The sequence below is a fragment of the Mustela erminea genome, chromosome 17 (genome assembly GCF_009829155.1).
Source record: "Mustela erminea isolate mMusErm1 chromosome 17, mMusErm1.Pri, whole genome shotgun sequence".
In the NCBI taxonomy this organism is placed as follows: Eukaryota; Metazoa; Chordata; class Mammalia; order Carnivora; family Mustelidae; genus Mustela; species Mustela erminea.
The window spans coordinates 69501008-69521347 of NC_045630.1; the positions used below are offsets into that span (position 1 = coordinate 69501008).

General features: G+C 60.8%; 2 protein-coding genes across 9 annotated transcripts; one reads left to right on the plus strand and one right to left on the minus strand.

Moving 5' to 3' along the window:
• Positions 1-137: 137 nt before the first annotated feature.
• On the minus strand, positions 138-9225 carry HCN3 (hyperpolarization activated cyclic nucleotide gated potassium channel 3). Of its 3 annotated transcripts, none has more exons than XM_032318220.1 (8): positions 8942-9225; positions 5416-5845; positions 4384-4545; positions 3863-4081; positions 3325-3471; positions 2738-2978; positions 1809-1973; positions 138-1397 (listed from the first exon to the last, which is right to left on the minus strand). In XM_032318220.1, the coding sequence occupies exons 1-8, from the start codon at positions 9223-9225 to the stop codon at positions 700-702; spliced, it is 2346 nt and encodes a 781-aa protein (XP_032174111.1). In that variant the 3' UTR covers positions 138-699. The 3 variants fall into 3 exon arrangements, with proteins under 3 accessions (XP_032174111.1, XP_032174112.1, XP_032174113.1); XM_032318221.1 differs by lacking the exon at positions 8942-9225 and adding an exon at positions 8541-8794 and having other exon boundaries at positions 700-1397; XM_032318222.1 differs by lacking the exon at positions 8942-9225 and adding an exon at positions 6018-6163 and having other exon boundaries at positions 700-1397.
• A 2125-nt stretch (positions 9226-11350) lies between these two features.
• CLK2 (CDC like kinase 2) lies at positions 11351-20172 on the plus strand. 6 transcript variants are annotated; one of them, XM_032318226.1, is made up of 13 exons: positions 11351-11672; positions 13214-13383; positions 14086-14314; positions 14991-15078; positions 15428-15494; positions 15867-15983; positions 16766-16932; positions 17662-17756; positions 18278-18407; positions 18519-18601; positions 18739-18818; positions 19017-19107; positions 19639-20172. In XM_032318226.1, exons 2-13 carry the CDS (start codon positions 13214-13216, stop codon positions 19822-19824), a joined length of 1503 nt encoding a protein of 500 aa, XP_032174117.1. In that variant the 5' UTR covers positions 11351-11672; the 3' UTR covers positions 19825-20172. The 6 variants fall into 6 exon arrangements, with proteins under 6 accessions (XP_032174117.1, XP_032174119.1, XP_032174118.1 ...); XM_032318228.1 differs by having other exon boundaries at positions 14994-15078; XM_032318227.1 differs by having other exon boundaries at positions 14089-14314.
• The last annotated feature ends 168 nt before the right edge of the window (positions 20173-20340 follow it).

Genomic DNA, 20340 nt, shown 5'->3' on the forward strand with positions numbered 1-20340 from the left:
GGAGGTGCCTACCACCCCTTAGCCTCGAGGGGGACCCCAGCGGGACAGGGGCACAGGGAGGAGGCCCCCCCACCCCGTCTACAAAAAGACAGTTCTAGCCCGGGGGCAGATAATGCAAGGGACTTGGCAGGAGACGTGTTCTCCGTTGTGGGGGGTAAGGAGGGGGAGGGCCCGCACATGGCAGTGAAGGCAGAGGCCCAGACTGGGGAGCCAAGATGTCTGTCAACAGCAGCAGAGGCACGGGGGGCTGACGGTGCCCAGCTGTGATGGGGACACAGAGCACAGACGCAGCCGACAGCACCTGCAGGGTCACTGGTGGGAAACAGAGACTTGTAGTTGCTCGGCAGTGACGGTGGTGGCAAGGGGCTGTGCTTGGTGAGTTGGGGACCTGGGCCTGAGCCTGCACCTGGCAGGACCATGCCCGGGGAACACCCTCCTCAGAGGCCTTGGAGTCATTGTACTTGGCAGTGAAGACCAGTTCTTGAGCGTGGTAGGCGCTCAGTACACTTGATGAGTGGGCGAATGGGTTAGGAGGACCTCAGACAGGCTGCAGGGGGCCTGAGCTGAGGACAGAGACCATCTTCTTGGTAGCAAAGGGAGATATTTCCACAGGGCCACGTTTTAGGTCTCCTTGGCCTTTCCCAAGAGGCCTCTGCCCTTGGGTACACACCGCTGCCCCCAAGAGCTCATTCAGGGCTTTCACATGTTGGCAGAGAGCTGGGGGCCCCGAGGGGCAGCTGGCTCAGGCACTGATGGCCTGGGGGGCTGGGCTGTCCCTGGAAGCTTGGCCAGGAGCCCTGAGGAGGACAGGCGTTCACTTCCTGAGCCTTTGCGCCCAGGAGAGCCGTCCCCGGCTGCCCGTTGAGGCAGAGAGGGTTGGGAGGCTGAGAGTGGGCGGCCCCGAAGTCCTAGTCGCCGTCCACCTCCCCCTGGGGGGGGACCCAGCAAGGACACCTGGGAGCGTCCGGCCCGGGACAGGCTGGCATGGAGGGTTCGGGCAGGCGGGACGGGCAGGCGGGAGGTAGAAGCCCACGGACCCCGGGCCAGCAGAGGGCCGGCTCGGACAGGCACTAGTGGGGAGGCTGGGGAGCCTGCAGAGCGTCGAGAACGAGCAAGGAGGGCGGCTGGAGAGTCCGGGGAGAGGGGCAGAGGGCCCCGCTGGTGGGTCAGGGCGATGGCCACACTGGAGGTCACTGCGGCTGCCTGCAGGGGCGCGTGCACCAGTGGCTCCCACAGCACCGGCTTCCCGCTGAGCCGGGCTCCTGTGCCCGGGGCTAGGCCCCGAACGCCCCGGGCCATGTCCCTGTCGTGTTGCACCAAGTGCTGCTCCATGGTACCCCCGCTGCTCCCTGGACTGGGCTCAGAACGCTTCCGCTGCAGCACGGAGTTCTTCTTGCCTAGACGGGGTCCCAGCGGGAGGGGGAGAGGGAAGGAGTCCGAGGGGAAGGTCGGTACCAGAGAGCAGGAGGAGGACCGCGGGGGGTGGGGGGTGGGGATGGAGAAAGAGGGTCAGGGCCCAGAGTACAAGAGTACATATCCGAGATGGTGCGGGTCGGGGACAGGTACTCGGGGAAGGAGGACTCTCCGCACGGGGACTCGGGGCCGCATCTCCAGGGGCAGGAGACACTGAGTGACAAGGACAGTAAGGCACGGTGTTGAAGGTCTCGTGGGGGCATCTGCTGAGAACAGGGTGGGCTGGGGTGTGACGCTGATGCCCTAGAGCCCGGACCCTGGGAGGCAGGGGTGCCTTGCTATAGGGTGGGGCGGGGGTACAGCCAGGACCCCAGGGGCAGGCAGACCAGCCTCACCGATACGGCGCAGCCGATCCACGGCCACGGTCTCGAAGGCCCGCCGCATCATGGGGAACTCCTCCAGCACCGCGTTGAAATGGTCCACGCTGAGCGAGTAGAGGCGGCAGTAGGTGTCCGCCCGGACGCTGGCTGTGCGTCGGCCGCGCGTCAGCAGACAGATCTCTGTCCGAGGTGGGAGAAGGTCCTCAGAACCACCGGCCTCAGGATTCCCTCTCGCTCCTCAGGCTCCTCCCCACCCACAGGGTCCCTAAATACCCCAAGGGTTGTCTTTCTCCGCACAGGCGACGTTACAATCCCTCGCACTCTCTCCAGACTGAAGCTGACTAACGGTGGGTCTTTCCGGCCCCCGCGTGCCTGGTGAGCCCGCTCCACTTAATTCATACCCAGTCCCCTGCTCTGGCCCAAGGGGAAGGCCAGGGGCAGCGGATGAAGTCCAAGGGCAACCGAGGAAAGCAGTGCCCAAGGGCAAAGGGCAACACGACGGGGGCCAGAAGGCAGCAGGTGGTTTGGGGTCCGAGACAGGGCAGAGGCTCAAGTGGCCCTGGGCAGCCTCTGGTGGAACGGCCCCCAGTGCCCCGGCCTGACCCTTGCATGGTGGCGTGGGGTGGCGTGGGGGCATATCCCCCGGGAGCTCCGGAACTCAAGCCCCTGGACCAGCTCTATTCCTGTCTTTCCGCCATCTCCTAAGGTCCTTGGGTTTCACTGCTTTGGGGTTCGACAAGGCCCACTGGCCCAAAAATTGTCAAGCTGGCCACACACCAGACTCCCTTAGAAGGCGAGTTAGAGCCACGGAGCCCCAGGCCCCGAGACTCTGGGTAAGCAGGCCTGGGGATTCTGCACACAGCCAGGCAGGGACCCTGATCCAGGGGAGCAATTGCCCTCTGGCTTCTGCTCCAGTCCCCCCAACCTCCCCGAGGCCTGCTGACCCCCAAAGTAGGATCCGTCAGTGAGGCGGGTGTCCCGAGCGCCGCGCGCCAGCACACTGAGCAGCCCATGCTGGATGAAGTACATCTTCCTGCCCACGGAGCCCTCACGCACCACGAGGTCCCCCGGCTGGAAGACCTCAAAGCGCAGCTTGGTGAGCACGGCCGTGACGAAGCTGGGGTCAGCGTGGGCAAACAGCGGCATGTGGGCCACCAGGCCCCGGCACGTGAAGTTGATGATCTCCTGGACAGGGGAGGGGCCTGTCAAGCTGGAGGTGCCCCCTGCCCCGAGGTGCCCCCCTTGAGCTCATGCGTTCCCAGAGGCCCCACCCCTGGGGCCGTGGTCTGCCAAAGGACGGGGACTCTGCAGTCAGCCTAGGACAAGCCCTAAGCTCCTGCCTTCAAAGCTCTCCCATAAGCCCCTGCAGGACCGTCCCCCCAAATCAGAGATCTCTGCGGCCCCTCCCCGTAAGACCTTCCAGGAAGACCCTAGTCCCCATAAGCGCCCCCCAGTCCTGGCTCTGACGAGGTCCTCCGCAGGCCCCGGCCAGCAGGCCTAGCCCGGAGGGCGCCCCACAGGCCCCGCCCACCTCCCGCAGCGGCTCGCTCAGCTCCCCCAGGATGCTCTCCTCGTCGAACATCTTTCCCTGGTAGCGGTGCTCGTAGTAGTCATGGATGCGCTGCCGGGTGTCGGCCGGCAGCTTGTGGAAGGACATGTACTGCTCCACCTGCTTGTACTGGAGGGCCAGCCAGAGGCCCGTGGGCGGCGGACACAGCCGGTGCAGGGCAGGCCGCGGGTCGGGGGGGCGGGTACATGGAAGGACCACCACAGGCACCGGGCAGATCCAGAGGGGTGAAACAGAGACACGAGGGCAGACGGCAGGCCATGGGGAAGACACATGGCACAGTCCCAGGAAAACCCAGACGTGGGCGAGAAAGGTCCAAGGACAGGGACATAGGTCCAAACAAGGAAACAGTTACACACAGGGGCATGGCACAAAGGGACACAAGGCAGGGAAGGGACATGGAGAGCCAACAGGGGCATGTGTCAGAATCGGCCTCAGGCGGGGCTGTCCCCCCTCTGCCGGGCTGCCATGCCCACCCCTTCCTTCTTCCGCCCCTGCTGACCTTCTCCTGGTACTGACGCCGGGAAGAGTCCAGGGACTGGATGAGCGCTGTGGCGTGGCCGATGAACATGGCGTAGCAGGTGGCGCCCACGGTCATGCTGAGCATGGTCAGCCAGACGTCGGGCGCGCCCACGGGCGCCTGCTGCCCGTACCCGATGCACAGCATGTGGCTCATGGCCTTGAACAGGGCGTGGGAATACTGACGCCCCCACGAGTGGTTCTGGAGGGCAGAGCGCGTCACCCAGCTAGGCGCCTCATTCTCCTCCTGCACCCTCCATCCTTCGGTCCTTCCGCCTGCCCCCCCACTTGGTTCTGGGGGCTTCCGGGGCAGACGCGGCCTCTCCGCAGTGGAGGATCCCTCCGTGGCTGCTCCCCACAACAGGAAAGCACCTCCTCTAGGTAGCCCCCCCTTCTCACCCCCCCCACCTCCTTACTCTATCGTCTCCCGCCTCCTGACCCTGGTGTTTGGGCGGAAGAGCCCAGAGAAGGCCCACAAGCGACAGAGCTGCGGGGAGTCCTCACCACCATGTGGTTGATGGCGACCCAGCAGTCGGGAGGGAAGTCCTGCAGCATGGGGACCAGGAACTGCAGACAGCCGTCCCAGTGGCACAGCAGCAGCATCATTCCAATGAGGTTGCCGATTCGCACCACGGCACTGGCCAGGTCATAGGTCATGTGAAAGATCTGAGGAGTCCGAGCAGCGGCTGCTGTGGGCAGGACCCCCCCGGCCCCGCTGGTCCTCCTCTTCTGCCTAGCCCCAGCCCCCACGAATTTCCTTAAGCACGACTGTTATTCACTCCTACAGAGCCCCACAGCCCAACGGAAGTCAGCTGTGTTACTACGCTCATCTTACAGATACGGGAAATCGGTGCCGGTCCCATGCCCAGAATCAGTGTCACAGCAGAAACTCAAAAAACTCTACTGCACAAGCTGCCCAGGCTGTGCCCTCTGGGAGAGAGAAAGAGGGTGTTTCTCAGCGCAATGCCCCCAAGGCGTGCACGCAGGCGTCCACGCTGACAGCCCCCTTCCCCTCCCAGAACACTAGCGGAGAACTTGCTGGGCTCCAGGCCCTGTGCCAGGAGCTTTACCAGCTTTACTGCCTTGAATCCTTACAACCTTCTCATACATAAGTCTATTTAACATCTTCATCTTACAGGAGAGGAAACCGAGTCTCCTATAGTTAATAGTCAAACGGGGTTAGGATCGCAGGCAATGAGATTGCAGGGCCCACTCTCTGAGCCACTGAACTCTGCCCCCTTGAAGCTGCAACTCCAGGCCCTCCCGCGTCCTGCTCCGCTCCAGTCCCTCCTCCCTGCCAGGGCCCAGCTAACCCGCAGGCCTTCCTCCGCAGCTGTGCTCCACCCTCCTCCCCTCCGGGGCGTGGGGGGCCAACCCCGCCCCTCCCTCCCGCAGACCCTCCTTGTGCCCGCTTCTGCCCCACCATCTGGAGACAGCCCGCCCAGCCGCCTCCCCCCATGAAGTCACCAGGAGCCCCACCCACAGCGCAGTCCCTGCGGAGTCCGCGAGCCCCCCCTGCCCACCTCCCCGCCCCACCTCCTCCCACTGGTGGATGTAGCGGATGAGTCGGGAGAGGCGGAGCAGCCGCAGCAGGCTGAGGATCTTGGTGAAGCGTACGATGCGCAGGGCGCGCGCCGTCTTGTAAACCTCGGCGTCCAGTCGGGGCTCCAGCTCCACCACCAGGAAGATGTAGTCCACCGGGATGGACGAGATGAGGTCGACCAGGAACCAGGTGCGCAGGTAGCGCGACCGGATGGCCTGCGGGGCCAGCAGGATTTCAGCGCCCTCCTCAACCACGATGCCCGTGCGGAAGTTGAGCACCAGGTCGAGCAGGAAGAAGGTGTCGGAGAGGACGTTGAAGACGATCCAAGGCGGGGAGTTCTCCTCCTTGAAGAAGGTGATGCCCACAGGCAGCACAATGAGGTTCCCCACCATCAGCAGGAGCATGGTCAGGTCCCAGTAAAACCTAAGGTGGGGGCGGGACGGGGAGTGAGACCGCGAGGTTGCCCCAGCCGGACAGACAGCAGCGAGGCCGGCGCGGCCAAGGCTGGGGAACGTGATGACCCTTCACAGCTGGTGGGGGCAGAAGGTGGGACCACCATGTGGGAAAACAGTTTGGTATTATCTAATAACCTTACACATTTGCATTCCCTGCAACCCAGGGGTTCCATTTTAAGTAACTGACGCTCCAGGGAAGCATGTGGTCCAGGAGAGACACACAGGGATGTGTGCAGCAGCATGAAATCTGGAATTAATCCGAAACGTTCATTGGTACAAAAATGTGGAGTCATAGACAGTGATATACTCTTTCCCCGGGATGACCCACAGACACAGCCATAGACAGTGATATACTCTTTCCCCGGGATGACCCACAGACACAGCCCACAGCACCAGTGCACTGCACTGCTCTAGCGCTCAGCAAAAGAGAAAACAAAACGATACATACTGGGGGGTCCCACTTGCACAAACGTCAAACACAGGCAAGACTAAACTGCATTATTTAGAGATTCACAGAAAAGTGGTGAAACTATAAAAAAAAAAAGTAAGGATATGGGTGTCACAGAAATTAGAATAGTAGGTTAGGGCAGGGGTTGTGAGAGCAGTAAGGGAGCTTCTGGGTATGGGCAAGGTAGTCTCTCCTTGCTGGGTGGCTGTTACACACAGGAGTGTTTTGTGGTTATGTATACTTGAGTGTATGTACGTGTGTGTATATGTGCGTGCACACACACACGTATTTTGAGTATATATGCAATAGAATATTTCAGCATACACTGTACCACTATGTAGAATGTCCACTGTATCTGTACCTCCTGGAAAGGTATCTCTACTGTATATATCCCACTACACACACACGTATCTCTCTAACATGTATAATATATAAACGTAATGTCTTACCATGTACGTGCTTTATGTCACTATCGTTAAATATTTTTAAAGTTAAAAAAAGATAAAGTACCCTGTGCTAACCCCATAGCATTGTCGAAAACATACCCCGTGAGACAATGGATAAGACAGTGCTGTAGAAGCACTAGCTGGTTTTGTGACTCACCCACCTTTTGTTCCCAGATTTCTGAAGAGGTTGCTGCTTCTTCCATCTCCAACTCTCTGCCCATTGCTGGTCTAGGACTGCACGCCCTTCCTGCCCCAGCCCTCCTTCCCAACACAGCTGGACCCATGGTTCCTGGTTCTCTGCTGGGATCTGCTTGCCTATGTCCCTGCGTGGGGTGCTCTGTTCTGCTTTCTCTCTGAACTGAGCTTTTTAGGGATGGTCCACCCCCCCACCCCAGTCCTTCAGACAGGGTTGCCTAGAGAGGCTCCATAGGAGATCCCCAGGCAGCAAAGCTTAAAGCTCTGCACTCCTTTCCTTCCCTAATCCCTCCGTGCTGGCTAGCGCCCTGGCTGAGCCCAGGCAAGGGTACTGGCAGGAGAGGGCCACACAGCTGCGGTGGAATTGTGGGAAGAAGAGGTCAGGAGGAAGCTAGGTGAAGCCTTCATTCAGAGATCACTGGACCTTCTAGGGCCCCCATTAGCTATGGTGGTTTTATTTCTATTTTTAAAGATCTATTTACGTATTTGAGAAAGAGAGAGGCGGGGGAGGGGCAGAGGGAGAGGAAGAGAGAGTCTTAAGCAGACTGAGTGTGGAGCCTGATGTGGAGCTCGATCTCACGACTCAGATTATGACCTGAGCCGAAACCAAGAGTTGGACACTTAACTGGGGGCCACCCAGGCACCCCAGCTATGGTGGTTTTAATTCCAGGACACACCTAATCACAGCATCAAACCAGGGCCCAGCCCCTTCTGAGTCTGACTACAAAATCAATCTTTTCAGCTTCCGAAAGAAACATGGGGGCTCCGAAATGCAGGCCTCCAGGAAGCCCCTCAGAATGTGTGCTTTCCGTCAAGGACAAATCCTTGAGCCCCTCTTCCTCCACCTCCTGGGCCACTGGAGAAATCCTGTACTGTGAGCCTGGGGAGGAGAGGCGAGGAGGGCTCGCCCAGCCGTGCAGAATCTTCACAGCCTGACTCACAGGCAGTCACAAGCCTAGCGGGTGATCCAGGAGAGAGGACAGGGAGGAAGCATGATAATAAGGGGGTAAATGGCTTCTGGGGTGACATCTGAGGGTGACGTGGAGGAGGGGAGGGAGACCACCGGAGGCTAGAACAGGTGCCCCGGTGAGGTGGGAAAAAGGCAGTCAAGAGGGGAGAGGAAGGAACAATGGGAGAAAGAGGAGCATTTAGGGAGAGTGTGTGGCTGTGGACTCCAAGTGCTGTCCAGGTCTCCTACTGTGTTCCAGGCTCCTGATTCACGCCTCACCCTTCCTGCTCTTTCTGCTCCCCACCTTACGTGCTTTGGACACATCCTTGCCTCCTCCAAAAGCTGTCCTTCATTTTCCCCAAGGACAGGGCTGCTCTCCTCCCCTAGCGACCTTGATGTAGAGGTACAGCCTGCTGGGGACTATGAAATAGCCCCACCTCCACCGTCCGTCCCTACGTCTCTCTGACAGTCACCTGCGAGGGCGGCGGTGCCCCAGCCCTGCTGCCTCCGTCGCTCGGAGTCCCGGCCCTGCCCTGCGGGCATCCCGCCTTCAGTACCAGAGACAGCGACAAGAACGGCTGCTGCCCCCCGCCCCCCCATCCTCCGGGTAGCCCGCCCTGCTGACCTGTGCGGGTGCTGCGGGTGCAAGCGAGGTGGGAGATACGGGAGCTCGGCTTCTCCCTCAGGCTGACCCCGAGCCGTGGAACATGACATAATTTCCCAGATCCCCAGCAGACAGGACTGCAGGAGGCAGTGGTCCCTGACTCCCGTAGATCGTGTGGTCCAGGGGGAGTGCCGGCGTCCCTGGTGTCTGCTCTGGTGTCAGGGCACCGAGGGCCTCCCTGCTGGGAATCCCTCGCCCAAGAATTCCCAGGCTAGATCGGGGGAAGTGACTCTGTCATCCCACCCCAGGACCCCTGGGCCGAAAATGGAGTGTCCGTGGAGGGGGGGCGGACCCTGCCCCCGTGTCGAGGCCCCTGGGGGTGGGATCTGTGTCCCCCGCCCTCCTTGCCGGGCCCCCAGTACCGGAAGTCGCTGTAGGGGTGGATGATCCAAGCCCCCGCTGACTTGACCCTCTCCTGCTCGATTTCCACTGCTTTGTGGCTGCCAAACACGCGAAGGGAGAACTTGTTGACCGTGGGCTGGAGCAGCGTCCCGAGCCGCCTCCGCTTGGGCTCGGGCCCCGAGGCGGGCCCGGGGAGCGGTCCCGAGGCCGCGGCCGCCGGCGCGGGGGCAGCAGAAGGCGCCGTCTCCAGCTCAGGGGTCGCCAGTTCGTCGGCCCCCGTCCTCGGCCGCTGCTCTGCCTCCATGATGCCCGTTGGCTTACAGGCTTGGCCTCGTAGACCCGGCCGCGGCCATCCGGGACCCCGGCCCCTCCCCGAGTACGGGCTCCGAGCTGCCGGCGCGCCGGGCGGAGGGGGTGTGTGCGCCAGACTCGCCGGCTGGCTGCGGGCGGGCTGCGCGGCGCCCCCTGGCGGGAGCCGCCTCCGGAGGGGGCGGGGCCAACGAAGCCCGCCTCCTGGGAAGACTCCGGCGTGGGCGTGGGCGTGGCCTGGCAGGCGGGGGCGCAGCTCGGAGCGCCGGAGGAGGAGGCGGCGGGGAAACGCGAGCCAAAGTCACGGAGGGGGCGTGGCCTAGCGTCGGTGGGGTTTTAGCCAATAAGCGCCAGGGAGGCGGAGCCGCCCGAGTGGCGGGAAAACCGGAAGGTAGTTGAAGGTCCCCGGGCGAGGCATTGGGGACCAGTGGAAGAGGCGGGAATGGCCGCTCTTACTCACGGACTTCGGGCATTTCACCTTCTTTCTCAGCGCTCTCCCAGGCATATTCCTTTCTTTCCGTCTCCTCCATCCCCCTCCCCCTAGTGTTTCATTGCCGAGGTCCACGCGCCAGCCTTCACCAAGAGTAACCCTACCCGTCACGGGGTGGACGCTGAGGACACAAAGATGAATACCCGGGTCCCAGCCACAAAGCCCGTCTCGCCCATGCCCGCATACAGACACAAGAGCTAGAAGCTCCTAAACATCTCGAATTCCTCCCCTCGCTTTGATGGCGCTCCTGGGAAGCCGGGCCTCCGGCCGGTCGTGCTGAAATGCTGTGCTCTGCCTTGCCCCCAGCCCTCTGCAAATACTCTTCTGCGGGGCATTCCTGTCCAGCTCCTCCTGACGGCTGGCTCCCGGGGCATTCCTCTAGGAAACCCAGAAACACGTTGCCAAGTCTCCTTTTCCCAGCCGGGGTCTGGTCTAGGCTTCCTACAGCACGCCCGATGGCGGTGGCCACGAGGCTTTCTCTCCCACTGCACCCGAGGGCTCTGAAGAACAGGGGCCTTGAGCCCGGCACAAGGCCGGGCACCTGCCGGACACGCAGTCAGTGCCTGCTGCGCGCACGGACGGTCTGGGAGGGTGTTAACGGAAGAGGAAGGGACCCTCCAGTCTGTCCCGTCAGCCCCTTCTTTACGCTTCCTGTCTTATTTTCAGGAACCTTCCCTAAACCACTTCTGGCTAACTCATCGCATCGCATCTGACTATCCCTGTCCCCTCCGGTAAGTCCCGACTTTCCCGGAGTCATACTCGAGCTATGCCCGCTTTCTTTTGTAAGATTGTATTCATTCATTTGACAGAGACACAGCGAGAGAGGGAGCACAAGCAGGGGGAGTGGGAGAGGGGGAAGCAGGCTCCCGGCCGAGCAGGGAGCCCAATGCGGGGCTCGATCGCAGGACCCTGGGGTCACGACCTGACCCGAAGGCCACACCCAACGACGGGGCCCCCAAGGCGCCCCGCGAGCTAGGCTTTCTTTTCCGTTTGGGACTGTTTCTGCGTCCAGTTTGTGTCAAGGTCTCCTTCTCTTTCCTTTTTTTCCTTTTTCAGTTCAGCTGGTTAACCACTCTCGGACCCTCGTGTGCGACCTGTGAGTTGGGGGCTAAGAGCGGACGCGGGACTTCCCCTCCCAGCACCTGCTTCTCCGTCCCTCCGTCTCTCAGCCTCTCCTCCACGGCTGCACCCCGACTCTCACGGGCATCCCCCTTGTCCAGGGCAAAAGCGGGGAGCCCCTGTGCTGCGGTTAGGTGGCCCGACGGCTCTGAGGACTGGGTATCTGCAGACTCGGCGGGAGAGTCAGACCTCACACCAAGCTTCAAAAAGTGTGCGGAGCGCCGGCGCCCCCTACACCACAACGTCCGGGTTCCTCTCCAGCCCGCACGGCGCGCGGAGTCAGCCGCACAGGGTCCCGACCAGGGCACGCACCCAGGACGGAGAGGGAAGCCAGGCCCCAGGGCTGTCAGCCCGCAGGATCTCCCGAGCCCCGCCCCGAGCCCCGCCCCCGAGCCCCGCCCCGGCGCTCCCACGGCCGCGCCCGCCAGCTACGCGAGGACGCGGCGGCGGGCGCGTCGCCCTGGGGGCGGGGCCCCGGGGTCGCTGGGAGGTGGTGCGTGCGTGCGTGCGTGCGTGCGTGCGTGCGTGCGTGCGTGCGTGCGCGCTCGCGGTGGCGGCGGCGGATCGGAGAGGCCAGAGCGGGAGACCGAGCTGGGATCGGGCCCCGGGCGGGGGCGGTGCGAGCGGCGCCGAGAGGACCCTGGGGGCGGGGACGGAGCCGGGGCGGGCGGGACTGGAGCGGAGCCCGGGAACGAGGCGGGAGGTCCCCGGGTCTCGGGTCGGGGGGGTGGAGCCGCACTTCGTCGCCGCGGGGGTGCCGGGACTCCGGCCGCAGTGCCGCCGCCATCACGGACTTCCTGTGGGACAAGCGCACGGGCCTCGCCGCCAGAACGGTGAGCGCGCGGGCTTGCGGGCCGCGGGGCCGCGCGGGAAGATGGCGACGGCGGAGCGGGCGGGGGCAGAGTGGGGCTGGGGGCCCGGCCGCGGGGCGCGGGGAGAGGAGGCGGGGGGAGCCCTGCGGGGCGGCGGGGGTGAGCAGAGGGGAGGTGGGGAGCGAGCCCGGCCTGCCCCGAGTGGACCCGGGAGGCCCTGAGGGAGCCCGGGAGGGGCCGGAGTCGGAGGGGGCGACGGAGCGGGGATGGGAGGGGCTCCAGAGACGGAAGGGGGCGCAGCCCCGAAGTTGGACCCGGGCTGGGGGCGCAGGCAGAGTTGGCCTCGGGGAGTCGGTCCCGGGTTTTCCGAGTGGGAAAGGAGGGTGGGGGAGGCGTGGAGTTGGGAAAGGTCAAGTGCAGCCGCCTCGGGGTGGGGGGCGGCTGTGAGGAACTTCGGCGCGGTGTGTTGTGCGGCGGGACGGTTCCGAGGCTGCGCCCCGCCAGGTGGGAGTACCTGCGGCCCTGCGCCCGCACCTTCGCTGCAGGCCTAGTTAGCCCCGCGCCGGATCCGGTGTCCCCCTCCTCGCTGTTAGGTCGGGCAGTAGCGCCCGGAATGAAAGCCAGATGTTGGAGTCATTAAGCCTTTCCACACCTAATGGCCCCCCAAGACTTGCGTCCCTGGGTGTGTGTAATGGTATTTTGTTCTCCTGTCCTCATCTTCTGGGTGGTGAGGGTGATGTGTCCGAGGTTCTTTCCTTTAAGGAAAAAAGCGCTTGTGCACGGTGGTCCTTCAGTTCCAGTAACGAGCTGGAAGGAGGCCTGATGCTAATTAAACACGGTTATTCAGTAATTCCTACACACGAGGGGGAGGAGCCAGATGGGGAGCCGACTGCAGCCCGGGGCCTCCGCTATTACAAACTTTTAAGGGCGAGCTGGCCAGTGATGTGAGAGGTGATGAGGGCAGTTCAAGAGGTCAGACCGAAAGCCCTGGAACTTCCTTGTATTTGGTGGATATCGCTATCTGCAGAAGCCTGGTAAACTGCGTTCCTGCCCACAGAGTGCCGCCTGGCCTGCTTGGGAAGACAGAGATCCGGTCCTAATAACTGTAGAACCTTTTTCACGACGATGTATCCTAAGATGCTACTCTGTCGAGCTGTGAGGAAGCGCGCAGTGGCACAGATGTAGTTAGTGTAGCTGCCAGCCAAGGACAAGCTGGCCGTCTCCATCAGTTGCACAGCCTCCCCTCTAATGAGCTGGGGCCCAGACCTGAAGTTCTTCCTGGAGCCTCGTTTGAGGAGAGTCAGTGGGAACAGTGAGATGAAGGGGCTGGCTGGGGTGGGGGTGGGCACTCCTGGAGTCTCCCACCAGCGTTCGCAGACGATCCATACCACACTCCGCTCAGGAGAACTTACGAGCACAGGGAAGGCCGAGGAAGCTGTCGGTTGTAAAAGGAGTAAAAGGGCTCAAGGCAGCTCAGTGTCTCTGGAACAGCCAGGCCTCGGAGCAGAATCCTGAAAATGCAGAGCTTTTCCCCACTATTTCTGTTTTTCCTTCCCTTCCAGATGCCTCATCCCCGAAGGTACCATTCCTCAGAGCGAGGCAGCCGGGGCAGTTACCATGAGCACTATCGGAGCCGAAAACATAAGAGACGAAGAAGCCGCTCCTGGTCCAGTAGCAGTGACCGGACACGGCGGCGCCGGCGGGAAGACAGCTACCATGTCCGTTCCCGGAGGTGAGGTTTCAGGAGGGGAACCTCGGGTTCAGGGTCACTCACTCGTTTATTAAATGAAGATTTCATGGTTACACACTGAGCAGTTGGATAACGTGATATTCGAGACTGTTACCGGAGGCGGCCAGTTGTGCTGTGTGTGTTCGTGTAGAGGAAGTAGATCGTAGGGGTGAGGAAGCGTCCAGCAGGTTTGATGGGAGCAGGGCAGGATGAGTAATTCAGGGAAGTTTCCTCGAGAACATGCCATCTAAGCTCGTCTGAAGGACACGGGAGAAGTGTCTCGGGCCGAGGGAAAGGAGGCACACACAGAAGGCGAGGGTCTAGAGGGAGCTACTGACCTAACAGAAAAGACAAAGTCAGGTCTGTGTGGTTTCAGTAACAGCAGCGTGTTCTGTAGGAGGGGCAGGGGAGGGGCAGTTTGGAGCAGAACCGGATGTTAGGACAGAAATGGCTCTTTGCTCCATTCGTTGTAGGGGAACGGAGGGGAGGCCCCCAGAGGCGATAGTTCTGTCGGAATCTGTCCAGAGGTCTGGGTGACATGGCGCTGCGGGGTCCTCCTCTTCCTCTCTGGTCCTTGGTCCTCAGAGTGGCCGAGAGCAGGTTTTCTGGTATCACCACTTGTTCCGTCAAGGCAGGGCTTGTTCCGTCCCTTGTGAGGACTGTGGCCAGAGCCGGCGCAGCTAGTGGCTGTGTGTTGCCCCCCAGCAGTTATGACGATCGCTCCTCGGACCGGAGGCTCTACGACCGGCGCTACTACGGCAGCTATCGGCGCAACGGTTGCAGCCGGGACCGGGGAGAGGCCTACTGTGAGCCCGACTACCGGCATTCGTACGAGTACCACCGAGAGGACAGCAGCTACCGCAGCCAGCGCAGCAGCCGCAGGAAGCACCGGCGGCGGAGGCGGCGCAGCCGGACTTTCAGCCGCTCGTCTTCGGTGAGTGCTGGCCTGGGCCCCTCCTCTCCCCACTCCTCTTCAGCCCTCTGGGACCCTGGTAAGTTCTTGGCCGAGTGTGGGGGCATGAACGCTGGCGTGGGTGCCGAGTCTGTCGCCTCTCTTGGAAGCCCTCCAGCTCTTGGAGGGCCCTGGACCTGCTCTGGCCCTGGATGGGCACAGAGCATTTGTGAACCCCAGTGCCCGCCTTGCCATGCTGGGCTGACTGTGTGGGAGAGTGGCTCCTGTGTCCCAGAGGCTTCTGCTCTCTCGTGGGGACCTTGCTTGTGAATAGCCTTTTTCCCCACAAGCTCTGGGCTCTGTGGCCCCCTCAGTAGGTGGGCTTGGGTGGGGGCAAAGGGAGATCTGTGCCTGTCTGGAAGGGCGTTGTGTAGAGCATGGGGTTGTGGGTGACACTGGAACGACACCACTTCTCTGCTCTGCCCATTCTCTCCCTGTTCCCGTTTTGGGTTTGGGGACCTGGGATTGTGCGCCGCTCTCTCTTCTCACCCCAGTCCGCCTTACTGCATCTGACGTGTTCCCTTCCACTGTCCCCCATCATCGTCTGTCCCCCCTGGCTGGGCGCCTGTGACCGGTGACCCCTCCACCACCCACCCCGCCTCCCTCCGGCCCCCGCTCCGACACCTGGCTTGCTCCGACCCCCCCCGCCCCCCGACAGCAGCACAGCAGCCGGAGAGCCAAGAGTGTAGAGGACGACGCTGAGGGCCACCTCATCTACCACGTCGGGGACTGGCTACAAGAGCGATGTACAAGCCAAATCGTAACAATCCTATAGCCTGTAATGGTCCCATAGCCATCCTAACGTCCCGAGCCAACCCAAGTCACGGCCTCTTGCCTTTCCTCAGTGGTGTTGTTTATCTGGGTGGTTTGAGTTGCTGTTGAGAATTGACCTCTGCTGTCCACTCCCAGCTCTCATGGCCCCTGGGTTAAAGGTGGTGGGAGTCACGCAGGGGTGTTCCCCCCTGTGACCATCTGTATCTGTTCCCCTTCCTTCATCTCCTCACCCCAGGTTGCTGTATCCCTGCTGCTTCCCACTCAGCTCATTCCCCGCCTTCTCTCCCTCCCTCTCCCCGACCCTGCTCTTTTTCATTTCAGATGAAATTGTAAGCACTTTGGGAGAAGGGACCTTTGGCCGAGTTGTGCAGTGTGTCGACCATCGCAGGTAGCTACAGCTCCTTCCTCCCTGCTCCGTGTCTGCGAGGCATAAAGGGGGAGTGAGGGGGCGCCTGGGGGGCTCCGTGGGTTAAGCCGCTGCCTTTGGCTCAGGTCATGATCTCAGGGTCCTGGGATCGAGCGGGCTCTCTGCTCAGCAGGGAGCCTCCTTCCCGCTCTCTCTCTCTGCCTGCCTCTCTGTTTACTCTCTCTGTCAAATAAATAAGATCTTTAAAACAAAAAAAAAAAATAGAGGTAGTGAGAGTCATCTGGGGCTTTTTTGCTGATAAGCCAGAGGTAGGATTTCGTAGTGCTCGGACTGTCCTATTCCATCTGACATGTTTTTGACGACCCAGCAAATGCCTCTTGTGCCATCCTACAGGGGTGGGGCTCGAGTTGCCCTGAAGATCATTAAGAATGTGGAAAAGTACAAGGAAGCAGCGCGACTTGAAATCAACGTCCTGGAGAAAATCAACGAGAAGGACCCTGACAACAAGAAGTAAGCAGGCACAGGAGTAGGTGGGGAGTCTGAGAGGCCCCGCTCCTACGCCGGAGGACCTCCCCGGCCTCGGTTCGGCAGGGGGTCCTAGATCTCCTCATCCATCCCTTCTTTGTCCGTCATCTTAGACTAGCAGAACGGTAGGGCCGGAAGGGGGGTCTGACATGCTGCGATCCGTTTGCTTTGTTCCGGGGCGGTCAGAGTGCTCTGCAGTTCGGGCCTAGCCCAGGATGGCCTCTGTGGGGCTGTGCCCTGGAAATGGCCCTGGGACTGGGAGTTCACATTTCTACCAAAAAATCATTTGAGCTTTCTGTGCTGATGAGGCCCCAGACCTTTGTATGTACTGCTTCTGTCCGTGGACTTCTGTAAGCTAAGCGTAGAATAAGGCATGAAGCAGAGACGCAAGAGGACAGTATGAACGTGGACCTGCTGGTGGCTGGTGGTCAATGAATCTGGGAGTGGGAGCTGGGGTCAGGGTTTGGGAATGACAGTTTGACAATTCAGGGTCCACGCTGGAGCCTGGAACCCCACTCTTCAGCCAGGGGAATTGTTTTAACTATTTAAAACGATGCAGGAATGGTTGGAAGTTTGGCAGGTAGGATCTCTCTCCTCGGGTCTGTCGGCAAGGCCATCCTGCCGCGGAGCTGCGTTTTGGTAGTGGTGCGAACTGGCGTGTTTCACACAAGCGTGTGGAATCAGCAGCTTTGCGGCCCCTCCTTGCCGGAGGGGTGCTGGGCGCGTGGGACCTCCACAGACCTCCCCTCCCCTGTCTCTCTTCTCAGCCTCTGTGTGCAGATGTTCGACTGGTTTGACTACCATGGCCACATGTGCATCTCTTTCGAGCTTCTGGGCCTTAGCACCTTCGATTTCCTCAAAGACAACAACTACCTGCCCTACCCCATCCACCAAGTGCGCCACATGGCCTTCCAGCTGTGCCAGGCCGTCCAGTGTGAGTGCGGCGGGCCGGGGCGGACTTGGGGCAGCCCCTCCCTCTGCGGGACCTCCTCTGTGTCCCTTTACACTGGCGGAGCCCTTTACCTGTCAGCCTGATTGTCTGCACTTCTCTTACCGTTGCGTTGACAGCTCCCTCACTTGACTCCGTGACCCGTGTCCTCACCATCCCTGAGGAGCCTTACCCGGCTCCTTTCGAGCAGGAGCCGGGGCAGAAAGCTTTGGAAATCAAAGCACTGAACTCCGTCTTTTTTTTTTTTCTCATTTCCCTTCCTCGGGAAAGTGTTTAGTCAGGCTGCGAGCCCAGAGACAGAGACTTCCCACGCTAGAGGTTTATGCTTGTCCTCACTGAGGTGCTCTCCGTTTCCAGCAGAGCAGGTGGCAGCAGGGACTAGTGTGACCGAGGGGCCCGGTGGGGGGTCCAGACAAGTACCTGGTTCCTCTGGGGTTTTCACGACTAGGCGGTTTTACAGAGTTGAATTCACAGGATGTCAGGCACGTACGTCAGAAGACGGAAACAGTGCGCGTGGCAGACCCGTGTGCGTCAGTTGAGGGTTACGTTCGTGTCTTAGCCGAGGAGCGCGGGGTGTCTTAGAGCAGGCATCTCACCTGGAGGTGGAGCCGGGAGCGCCGAGCAGCCCTGGGCCTCTTGGTCAGACTTGGGATCGCGGGTGCCACTCAGCCCTGGCCGCCTGGACCAACCTTGACCTGGCCTTCTCCCCTGCAGTCCTCCATGACAACAAGCTGACCCATACGGACCTCAAGCCTGAAAATATTCTGTTTGTGAATTCAGACTATGAGCTCACCTACAATCTAGAGAAGGTGAGCGGGGCCGGCAGCGTGCCACTTCTTTCTCATAGCCCCGTCCCTCCCCTCCGCTTCCTCCCGTGTTCTCTCCGTGTCTGACGCCGGGGAAACCAGAGTAGCAGAGTAGGGTGAAAGGGAGAAGTCGAAGACTTAAGTTGGAGGAAAACTTGGGAGGAGGACCTCCGCTAACCTTCCAGTAGAGTTCAGATGCTTCTAAGATCCTCGGTTTAGACTTTCTTCTCTGTGAGGGAAGCTCAGTTCTCTTGACCTATTTTCAGAAACCCTGTATACCAGTCACTCGGGAAAAGTCAAACGCACAGGGGCTTGCGTGCTGTGTCACCATCATCCCTTCGTGCTCTGCCTTTTCTAAATTACCTGCGGGACACGGGGGAAGCTGTAAAGCGGGTTCTCCGTGCGTACGGGAGCAAGCAGGAGGTCAAGGTGCTTCTTTCAGGTCTGAAAGCACTTTAGAGAATTGTGGTAAGAGTCTTGGTCCGAGGTGGCTGGGGTCCAACCCCTTCCTGCTCTGCTCCTAGAAGCGAGATGAGCGCAGCGTGAAGAGCACAGCGGTGCGGGTGGTGGACTTCGGCAGCGCCACCTTTGACCACGAGCATCACAGCACCATTGTCTCCACTCGCCATTACCGGGCACCGGAGGTCATCCTCGGTGAGCGGGGCGAGTGGGGGACCATGGTTGTCCAAGTATGGGAGTGGGGGTGGTAGGGAGGGGAGGGCCCCCTAATCACCCTAATACCTTGTCCCTCCTGTCCCCACCCAGAGCTGGGCTGGTCGCAGCCTTGTGACGTGTGGAGCATAGGCTGCATCATCTTCGAGTACTACGTGGGCTTCACACTGTTCCAGGTGAGTGGAGGGCACCTTCTGTAGCCCCCCAGCGGTCTCCGACCTGGTCTTGTCTGCTCCCTCCACCCCGCTGTCTGGAAGCTGGCCCTCAGCAGCCGGTTCCCAGTGCCACGCTCTGTTCTGTCTTTGTTTCCCAGACCCATGACAACAGAGAGCATCTAGCCATGATGGAAAGGATCTTGGGGCCCATCCCTTCCCGGATGATCCGAAAGACAAGGTGAACCTTGCGGGGCGGGGCAGGAGATTTTAAACTCTTCCTTTTTCTCCACAAAATCGCTCTGTTTCACATCATTTTCTGTTTTCTTTGAAACCTCCCCCCTCCCCCCACCGCCCCAGCGACTCAGATGGGGGATTAAGGGCAGTATCCCACAACAAAAGGAAACTCCTGACCCCTCAACCTTCCCTTCCTCTGTAGGAAGCAGAAGTATTTTTACCGGGGTCGCCTGGACTGGGATGAGAACACGTCAGCTGGGCGCTATGTTCGAGAAAACTGCAAACCGTTGCGGGTGAGCCACGGGGTGAGGTGGTGCCTCCCCCCACAGGCCATTCCCTTCCCGGGGCTTTGCCTCTGCGCGGCCCCTCGTGAGCAGTGTTGTTAGGAAGGAAGGGGGGAAGCTGAAAGAAGGCACCTTTGGTCAGTAGGAGAGAGAAGAGGGAGTGGTTTTGTGAAGGGAAGGAGGTTAGACAGCCAGGGCTTTCTTGAGCCAACCAGAGACCAAAGCCATGTCCTGGCTCCTTGAGGTCAGACAGGAAAGGAAACTCCCTTTGAAGAGCTTGCATGTTGGTGAGAAGCTAGAGAGCAGCACGAAGTTGACAAGGGTGCGCAGGTAGAACTCTCCGGGAGTTTGAAGGAAGTGATGGTGCAGGTGGGAAGGTATGCGGAGCGGTGACGTCAGAAATGCTGGTCACGGTGTGCTCGTGGGAAGGCAGTATTCGTGACCGTGTCCTCGGAGGTTGGATGCGAGGGCCTTGAAGGGAAAGGCAGCACTTCCTTGTAGGGCATCGTGCCTCACCTTTTTCCTGCCCTCCACCACCAGCGGTATCTGACCTCAGAGGCAGAGGAACACCACCAGCTCTTCGATCTGATTGAAAGCATGCTAGAGTATGAACCTGCCAAGCGGTTGACCTTGGGTGAAGCTCTTCAGCATCCTTTCTTCGCCCGCCTTCGGGCTGAGCCACCCAACACCAAGTTGTGGGACTCCAGTCGGGATATCAGTCGGTGACGATCAGGCCCTGGGCCCCCCTGCATCTCCTCCAGCAGTGGGTGTCCAGTCCAGGACACTGGTGCTTTTTTATACAAGAGAACAGAGCCGGAGCCCGCCCCTTCCTCCTGGCTCCCTGTATACCTGTGAATATGTGAAATAGTGTAAATACGGAAGGACTCGTACCTGTTGCTCCCTCCCCAGCCTTGTACAGAACGCTGTTCCGTCCCGCACACCTCCCGGCCTCCCCTGCCTCCGCACAGTGGCGTTGGATGGGGGCAGGAGGCAGTAACCAGGTGGCACCTCTCCCATGTTTTATAAGGAATTTTGTACAGTCTTTGTGAAATAAAAATGACGTGCTTCATCGGACCCCACCCCTTGAGTTCGAGGTGTGGGGCGCCGGGCTGCAGGCATGGGAAGATTGGCAGCCCTCCCGAGCTTGCGGATGAGGGGTCCATCTCATCCTCCGAGTGGCCCACGCCCCACCAGCCCACCGCCCGCGGCTGAAGTCTGGTGATTCGGGGTGTGGGGGCGTAG

Bases quoted from the DNA above. Each gene is read 5' to 3' on its own strand.
- HCN3 (XM_032318220.1), bottom strand. From the start codon at position 9,225: ATGGAGGCAGAGCAGCGGCCGAGGACGGGGGCCGACGAACTGGCGACC. The intron at 4,546-5,415 runs GTGGGGCGGGGA...CGGACTCCTCAG, and splicing joins ACATCCACCAGTGGGAGGAG to ATCTTTCACATGACCTATGA. The intron at 3,472-3,862 runs GTCAGCAGGGGC...CTGGCCCTCCAG, and splicing joins GGCGTCAGTACCAGGAGAAG to TACAAGCAGGTGGAGCAGTA.
- CLK2 (XM_032318226.1), top strand. From the start codon at position 13,214: ATGCCTCATCCCCGAAGGTACCATTCCTCAGAGCGAGGCAGCCGGGGC. The intron at 17,757-18,277 runs GTGAGCGGGGCC...CTCTGCTCCTAG, and splicing joins TCACCTACAATCTAGAGAAG to AAGCGAGATGAGCGCAGCGT. The intron at 18,819-19,016 runs GTGAACCTTGCG...CTTCCTCTGTAG, and splicing joins CGGATGATCCGAAAGACAAG to GAAGCAGAAGTATTTTTACC.